General features: G+C 43.7%; 1 protein-coding gene across 3 annotated transcripts; it reads right to left on the bottom strand.

Annotated features, from left to right (window-relative positions):
* Window positions 1-560: 560 nt before the first annotated feature.
* On the bottom strand, window positions 561-9,112 carry LOC125529033. Of its 3 annotated transcripts, XR_007292536.1 has the most exons (5): window positions 7,318-9,112; window positions 4,079-6,546; window positions 3,071-3,159; window positions 931-2,261; window positions 561-606 (listed from the first exon to the last, which is right to left on the bottom strand). XR_007292536.1 is itself a non-coding variant. In XM_048693443.1 (2 exons), exon 2 carries the CDS (start codon window positions 6,533-6,535, stop codon window positions 4,511-4,513), a length of 2,025 nt encoding a protein of 674 aa, XP_048549400.1. In that variant the 5' UTR covers window positions 6,536-6,546; window positions 7,318-9,112; the 3' UTR covers window positions 3,764-4,510. The 3 variants fall into 3 exon arrangements, 1 of the variants encoding a protein (XP_048549400.1); XR_007292537.1 differs by having other exon boundaries at window positions 561-2,261; XM_048693443.1 differs by lacking the exons at window positions 561-606; window positions 931-2,261; window positions 3,071-3,159 and having other exon boundaries at window positions 3,764-6,546.
* Between the last annotated feature and the right edge of the window lie 17 nt (window positions 9,113-9,129).

The following is a 9,129-nucleotide window of genomic DNA, read 5'->3' as shown; positions in this document are numbered from 1 at the left end:
TCTCTTCCCTGTGGCTTGGGTGCGGAAGTCGTTGGTGGATCTGGAAACAGGTTTTCCAATCGAGGCAGGCATGGCGGCGACCGCTGCCTTGTGGTTCGTTTTCTACTCTAGCTTCGCTGCCGCGGTGATGCGTGCTCCGGCGTCCCTGTGGAGCCTTGGAGCTTTTACAGGAGCATTGCGCCGGCGGTGCTGCGACTGCAGATATTCGTCGATGGCCAGGTCCACGCCAGATTTTCCTCTCTCGATCGCCGGCAAGAGAGGTGATGTTTTCATACCGGTGGTGCCCTGATACAATGCTTCTTCGGCGTGTTGGTTCGTGTGGACTGAAGCTGTCAACTTCCCGCTCACGAAGATTGTCTTTTGCTTTGGACTCCTTTGGTGAATCTGCCGGCATTTCTTCATACGAACTCAAATTTTGACGTTCTCGGGCTTATTGGATTTGTATGAACGATGCCGATGCACCTGTAGTGTTGGATATTCAAATTGAGCACTTTGCAAAATGTCATACTTGACACTCCAAAATGTGCAAGTCTGGTACCTGAAGGTCCTCCTTTTTTTTAATCTCAATCTTGACCTTTTCATCGTCCTTCGTCCATGATTTCTCACCTATAAACACAATAAACAAAGAAAACTATAAAAACCACAAATTATGTAATGGACATGTAATTGGCTTGGTAGGACATGATATACGGAGACAATATGCAACAAAAATGAGCTCCCAAAATGCGTACAAAATAGAGCCATCAACATGGAAATATAATAATGACTATATTATTGCCTCTAGGTCATATTTCCAACAATAATACCATCATAATATTGCAGAGGTAGCGCCTTAAAATCATACTGGAATTCATGATCATTTGAGCGCAGTCCATTTACAGCGAGGAATAACTTGAGTGAAAGTAGATGCCCACCACCAGCTATACGGACCTTTTGCATCTTAGGTAGTGGTTCTTGTCCTACTAGTTGTGTTGCCAAGCGAGCACTGACCAAGGAATGAGAACTGCCAGAGTTCACTGTATGCTCAGCTATCTGACAATCTACGCGAATGGCACCATTTGTTGTTTCCGCCTCTGCTGACAAAACCTAAGTTCAATATTGCTGCCCTCACAATCAGCGTTGTCAACTGAATTTCTTGGACAATATGCAACTGAACAGTAGTACTGCACTTCGCCACAGATGAAGCAAATCCCTTTGCTCTTCGGTAAGCCTTCAATGTTGCCAGCTTGTCATCTCCAACAGGGCTGCTCTTGAAATTGTCATTTCTCTTTGGCTATCCAGGAATTCGAGTGCTGGCTTTCTTGCTCTGACAATAAGATGAAGAAGTAACACTGGACCGACGATTGGGCGAATAAAAGTCAGCATCAAACTCCTCCATCTCCTCTTGCACAACAGCAATAGGATACGCAGCATCTGAATCGGCGGGCCTTTGAACAACAACAATCACACGAACATTGTATTTTAAACCATTTAAAAATCTAGTCATACAATGAAGCATATCAGGATCAGGATCATAGGCTGTCAACTGGTCCATAAGTTCAGAAAACTGTCCAATGTATTCTTCGACAGATCCAGTCTACTGAAGACGATGTTGATTTCGCCCAAAGCGATGAAGCACAGGAGGACAGAAATCCTCCCGTGATGCTCTAACGAACTTATGTTGAACAGAGGAAAGCCAGCGTGATGCTGCTCCCGCAAACTACATCACCGCTACCGCGATCCATAGATACGGATCAGTGTCGAACATTTCAAAGTAGTCGACACACCTAGTTTGCCCAGGCAATGTGTTCAAATGTTGGTTCAGCTTGTTCAAACACACTCCATCCTCCGGAAACATTCTATACCTAAATTACATTACAAGGTAACAGCCATAATTTACAAAGCTGTCAAAATCTGGCGGTTTATAATCAAAAGCTGCTAACTAACAGGCTGTACTCTACTTCTACATTTCTCAGACCAATATTCAAACTTCTTTGACTAAACTGGCAATGGAACTTGGGATAACTCGTATATACAGGCACAATGTAGGATTTCCATGTTTTCAGTTAGATTGGAGTTCTATGATTATATCATTATGTAGTCACTTCGGATCAAGGGCCGTAAGGTGCAGCTCGACAAATTAACCGCAATATAACTAGGGATCAACATTATATATGTTCCAGCAATCGAGTATCCATGGTGGAGCCATTGAATCATCCATGGTGCGCATCCCAACGGCCAGGTCCACTCATACCTCAAACCCAATGACGCCGTGCCTTGAACTGGATGATAAAAACAATAAGGGCAAAACATCATTAGAGATTTAGAGATAACTGCACTTGGCACAAGTATACAGCAACATGGAACCAATCGCGATAGTTCATCATTGCTGCAATGCATGTAAGATGCGTATAAATATTTATGGCATGGTTTGCTGTTGCTGTTCCTAAAGGGGTCCTGTAGATTCCTTGCATATTTTTTTCCTGGGAAGGTTTGCATTTGATTGTATCCTGTCAAGAGAACACGGATGAGAATATACTAGTATGAAACTAAGTTCGTTCCACATGAACATTGCAAATGGAGGCGCAAAACCAAGTTGTTCCAAATGAACATTGTAAATAGAGGTGCGACTGATCAGCGAACCAGGGAACTAGACTCAAATGTCCTTGCAATACTGCAAACTAAGCAGAGAACAGCAGTTGAAAGTAACATGGACCAGTTGGTGAGCTACTGAACAACAGGTGCATGCACAACTATAATTTCTTCTTCATATCGAACTGCAGTGCGGTCTCGTTTTGTTCTTCAGAAAAGGATGGTGCTCTGGTTGAGCCTTTGTGAAGCTGTGGTTTACCATTCAGCAATGCATCTTTTTTTTTGGTAGTGTAGCTGCACTGAGTTAGCATATCTATTGTTTTTTCTTGAAAAATAATGTCATTTTGTTCACTTGGTAGACGATTAGTGGTTCAGGGGTGAATTTGCCCTGTGCCTAAATTGAGTTACAAGGTAACAGTATTGAGCAAGAAAGAGTAACTTTTTCTCTTCAGCAAATAATTATTACGAATGCGCTATGCATTGAGAAGGTAAGCCATACCAAGCAAAGCAGTCAATCGCCCAGGCAATGTGTTCAAATATTGGTTCAGCTTGTTCAAACACACTCCATCCTCCGGAAACATTCTATACCTAAATTACATTACAAGGTAACAGCCACAATTTACAAGCTGTCAAAATCTGGCGGTTTATGAGCAAAAGCTGCTAACTAACAGGCTGTACTCTACTTCTACATTTCTCAGACCAATGTTTCTTTGACTAAACAGGCAATGAAACTTGGGATAACTCGTATATATACAAGCACGATGTAGGATTTCCATGTTTTCAATTAGATTGGAGTTCTATGATTATATCATTATGTAGTCACTTCGGATCAAGGGCCGTAAAGTGCAGCTCGACAAATTAACCGCAATATAACTAGGGTCGGCATTATATATGTTCCAGCAATCGAGCATCCTTGTACTGAGCAACAATGAGTAGCTTTTTCTCGTAGCCAAGTCATTATTCAAAATGCATGGTTATGTAAAGGTTAAATGGAGAGCTTCTTTCGGATCTTTCAGAAGACAAGAGCAGTATGTATTTTAATACCAATAACACTTATGCCGAGTATTCATTTGAAAGAATGTAATTCCAGTAAATGAAGGTCATTACTTAATGCAGAACTAGTAAACATTTAGTCTGCCAGCACTGGTATTAAGACTTCATCTGCCTAAGTTTGTTATGTGTGCTCCTGCCAAAAAACGTAACTAGGTCCTCTATCAGAAGAGCCCCAGGGTTACAACTATTTCAAAATCATCAACGCGTCTTTCAAAAAAAAACAGGTAAATCTTGGCATTCCCAAGTATCAATGCAACTCCTTCTGCAGACATATCTTGTACTACGAAGTAAGAAGGCAACTTGCCATCATTCAGACTTCACACATGATGAACTCATCATTTAAATGGTTCCAAAACTTCTCCAGTACCAACTCATGGTGTTTACGGAACTTTCCAGTACTAACTCAGATGTTCTATGCATTCTTCAGATATTACAGAATATTGCCGCAACTTACCCAGATGTATTCCTTACACTTCATCAAGTTCATTTAGTATGGATAAGCATTTATTAAACCAAGGAACATGCCAGTAACTTGCACAGTCCGGCAGTTGTGAACGCAGTCTTGGGAATGTCTTTTCATCAGATCTTCAATTGGCACCACCAACTTCATAGAAAAGGACATTCTAAAACACATATCATAACTAGACCCATATCCTTGAAAACTTTCAACAGCTAGAATATCACAAGAAAAAGCTAGTAACTCTGCAACAACTTCTTGGTCAAAGGTGGAGGTCTGGCTCAGCTCAGTGAGTAACTTTGCGAGCTTCCTTGGTCGTATCTCAGTGTCAAAATCTCTTCACCAGCTGCTTCTCGGCGTGATTGAATATGTAACGGCGTGTATAGTGTGTGACTGTTTGCTTTACCGACAGCTCTCGGCGTGGCAGTCTTAACGCTTCTGAGGGCAATTCTTGGCTATGTGGCCTTCTTCATTGCATCTGAAGCATGTAAACACTCGTGTTGGACACCTCTTGGCCATGTGCCCTTCCTGACCACAACTAACACAGTAGACATTCGATTTAGGCTTCATTTCTGATGATTGGTTCTGAGGGCAATTCTTGGCTGAGTGGCCTTCTTCATTGCATTTGTAGCATGTAAACACCACTGTTGGACATCTTTTGGCCCTGTGCCCTTCCTGACCACAGCTAACACATCGAACAACTGATGCCGGCTTCATTTCTGATGATTGGTTCTGACGGCAATCATTGGCTGTGTGGCCTTCTTCATTGCATTTGTAGCATGTAAACACCACTGTTGGACAGCTCCTGGCCCTGTGCCCTTCCTGACCACAGCTAACACATTGAACAATCGATGCCGGCTTCATTTCTGATGACTGTTTAGCAGTACCAGGGTCCTGTTCTTCCAATACTTTGGACATGTTTGAGGATGTAGGTATAGTGCTGCTCTCTTCTAGTTCTTTTGACGTGTTGCCAGATATAGCTCCGAAGCTCTGCGGACACATACGGGCATAGTGGCCTTCTTCCCGGCATGTATAGCACATCTTTTTCTTCCCTTTTGTTTTTGTTTTACATGTTCTAACCATTGGACTAGACTTGTTGGGGGGCAGTACTTTTGCTTTTGAGGGGCAACATCGATCGTACAATATCGGCTTCATTTCTGATGATTGTTTAGCAGTACCAGTATCAGGGTCCCATTCTTCTAATTTTTTGGACAGGTTGGCGGATGTAGCTATAGTGCCGCTCTCTTCAAATACTATGCACAGGCCGGGGCTGTTCTGAGGACACTGAAAAGCAAAGTGACCTTCTTCACGGCATGTAAAGCATATTGTTGTGCTTGCGTTGTATGCGGTGACTATTGGACTAGAGTTGTTGGCGGTCAGTACTTTTCCTTCTGATTTTGCAGAACACTTGGCAGGTGTAGATGATGGGTTGCCTTGTTTTGATAGTGCAAGCCGCAGAGCAGCTTGGAAGTTGTCTCTCTGACCCTTAACTGCCTCAGTCAATACTGAATTCAAGGGGCACTGAGCAAGATAATGATCCTGACATTCACAAATAAAGCATTTAACTTCGCTCAATCGGCACTCTCCATCGTCATGATGCTCGTCGCAGCTTGAGCAACTGAGACCATGTGTACTGGTACTATGCCCTATCTCTCCACAGCGGGTGCAAGCTCGATTCTCCGACTTGTTCTGCTGGCAACACCACATGCTACAGTGGCCATTTTTGCCACAGACTGTGCAAATGATTCTGTGCTCTTGATCCTTGAAACGGCACTTACTACTGTAATGTCCTTCCTTGCCACAGACCAAACAAGTGATTACCCCGTTCTTTTTGTCCTGAAGGTACCTACTTTCTACATCTTGTTCGTATGGGTTGAATGTCAGAAAGAACTGACCTCCTGAAACATGGAAATCATTCCTCTCTGGTGAGGGGGTGAGTGAACCACCATTCCGTGTAGGCCACTCTTGTGAAGAGTGGCCTTGGTACCAAGAGGGATGGCATGCGATGTGCTCTGTTGTGCCGCCTTCCCATGGACTTGTATGTTGGTTACTGCAAAAGCGGAAATCATTTTGCCTCCCTAGCGAGGGGGTGAGTGAAGCACCATTCCGTGTAGGCCACTCTTGTGAAGAGTGGCCTCGGTACCAAGAGGAATGCCATGCGATGTGCTCTGTTGTGCCGCCTTCCCATGGACTTTTATGTTGGTTACTGCAAAAGCGGAAATCTTTTTGCTTCCCTGGCGAGGTAGTGAGCGAACCATAATTCCATGGTGGACACTCTTGCGAAGACTGGCCTTGGTACTCAGAGGAATGGCATGTGATGTGCTTCGCTGCACCGCCTTCCCATGGACTTTCATGTTGGCTAGTGCAAAAGCGGCGGCTGAGGTCTGCATTAGTCTCCCACTTTCTTTTTGACCCGGTTTCCTGACTCTTGATAGATAACCCATTGGTTTCCATTTGAATTGTCTCTGACCAGGGATAACAGATAAGAGGGGAAAACATGAGACAAGGAAAAATCTAGTTTGAGTAGTAGGATAAAAATGATATTGTAGAAGTCACTGTGTAGATGCACCAGAATATAGCCCAAACAGCTAAACAGCATCCACTGATGTACATGCATACAAGGCCTCAACAATACAGGTGCAAACAATGCCTCAACTGTCGATGTGAAAATCCAACATATCAAGAGAGGGGCTAATCATCAGGTTGTGTGTGTTGGATATTACTGCTAAGAGAGAGATTGTAAGAAGATAACTTTGTGATGTACAAAGCTCCCTCCTTCCAAAAGAAAGAAAAGACTAAACAGGGCAGTGCTTGAGCTGCAGCCAATTGCTTAATGAGCAGTGTGATATATGCTCCCTCCGTTCCTAAATATCCAAATATGGACTACATACGGAGCAACATGAGTTAATCTGCGCTCCAAAATATGTCTATATACATTTGTATGTAGTCCGTATTGAAATCTCTAAGAGGGCTTATATTTAGAAATGGAGGCAGTATTTGATAAGATATGGATAAGAAGAAGAAGAAAAGTGGCTGATAAACACATGGTAGGATTGAAGGCCTGCCTAATCACGAGGCAGAAGAAAGAGGGTTCAGTGGGACTGCTCTGCTATGAACTCTTGGAACTCACTCTCTGTTTCCACCCAACGCGCGCACCAAATCAGCTACCTATTCCGAGGATCTAAACGGAAGGGGATTGGATCAACGGAAGATGAGTGAGATCCACGGTGGGATACCTGAGGGGCGTGAGCAGCGGTGAGCAGGACAAGGGAGCCCGGCGGCGGCGGCGGCGGCGGCGATGGCTGTGCAGCAGCAAGCTCCGGCGGCGGGGTCAACAACCGGAGTGCCGTCTTGCGTTTCGATTCTCAACCTTTGTTGGGGATGGGAAAATAGAAGCAGCAACGAGTAGGGATGGCGGATTGAGGAAAGGGTAAACAAGAACACTGTTGGAGCATCTCCGGCCAAACGCCCTCTGTCACGCCTCAAATTAGCTAGTCTGCATTCAAGCCTTATAGCTAGTCTGCATTAGAGTCTTTCATATTTTAACCTTTATATCAAAAAAATCATACGTACTACATACTACGTGCTATCCTAGCTAATCTTCATCGTCGGAGATGTCCACGACAACGATGTCGGACGCCGGCTGGACGAGCGGGTAGGACGGCTCCGGCTCATCCTTCTCCTGCTCGACCTCATCCATGTAGGAGAGCATCTCTGCCTCCTTCGCCGCCTGCTGCGCCTCCATCTCCTGCCGGTGACCTCTGGCCTCCGCAGCTGACTTCGAGCGGAGGGAATCGAGGATATGAGGGGTGCCGAAGCTAGTGTAAGAGGTTCGGATCCGACCTCTCGATGATAAAGTATATTTGATTTGTCTCGAACGTATCTATAATTTTTTATTATTTCATGCTATTATAATATCACTTTTGAATACTTTTTATAGCAATTTTTTTGGACTAACCCATTAATTTAGTGCTCAAAGCGTATTGTTGTTTTCTACATATTTTTGACTTTTCAAAAAATCCATATCTACAGAGGTCAAAATATACCGGGGATTTAATATGATTTTTCCAAGTTGTGAAGATTCTAGAAAAATGCCGGGAGAGGCCAGGGGGTCATCCCAGGCCCCCACGTGGCCAAGCCAGGCGACCAAGGGCCCACCCACATGGAGAGGCCCTGTGGGGTCAATGGGCCCCTCGGTCCGAACAATTGCTGGCGTTTTGAGGGTCCGCACTGAAGATGCCCTTAACGGGGTTTTTCTTGAAAAATTGAACAATAAAAAAAAGAGGCCAAAGATATTTACACATGAATTTGTTTTTTGTTGTTGTGGAGCTCAACTCTTCAAGTATCTCATCATGAAACTTTACACACATGTAGAATACAGCCTTAAGTACTTGTGTATGCTTTCATATATTTTGTAAACTTTAAAAATATGATTTGTAATTCAAAGATGAGCCCTCAAGAGCGCACAGTTTCACACGGCGAGTTCCCACTTTCCATCCTCTGTGCTGTCTACTGATGCCCTGTTACAGACACATATCTAATAATCATAAGTAGAACTCCGAAATATTCAAGCAAATGAAGGCAGCTCCTTCTTTCTGAAGATAATAGAAGTGACACGATAACTATATCGTTCATCTTCAATGATAACTTGAAAGCAAGCCTTAGCAAGCAAAAGCAGTGAATCGCCCCAGGCGATGGACTAGTGCTCAAATGTTGGTTCTATACCTAATTTTACGCTACTGTACAAGGTAATCTGCTAAGTGCTAATCTGGCGCTTTATAAGCAACTTACAAGCTGTGATAATCTGGCACTTTATAAGCAAAAGCTGCTAAGTGCTAACTAACAGACTGTACCCTACATTAGCATTTTTCAGTTCAAAGCAACAAAACTTGGGGCATACTCATGTACAAGCACAATGTAGGGTTTCCACATTATGTTGTCACTGATAATCAATGATCCTAAAGTGCGGTTCTACAAATTAACCACAGCATAACTTAGGGATCAACATTATACATGTTCCAGCAATCGTCCCCCCCCTCCCACTCCCT

This window comes from Triticum urartu, unplaced genomic scaffold (genome assembly GCF_003073215.2).
Source record: "Triticum urartu cultivar G1812 unplaced genomic scaffold, Tu2.1 TuUngrouped_contig_5296, whole genome shotgun sequence".
NCBI classification, from domain to species: domain Eukaryota; kingdom Viridiplantae; phylum Streptophyta; class Magnoliopsida; order Poales; family Poaceae; genus Triticum; species Triticum urartu.
Note: the sequence above shows the minus strand (reverse complement) of the source record. Positions and strands in the feature narration are given on the sequence as shown.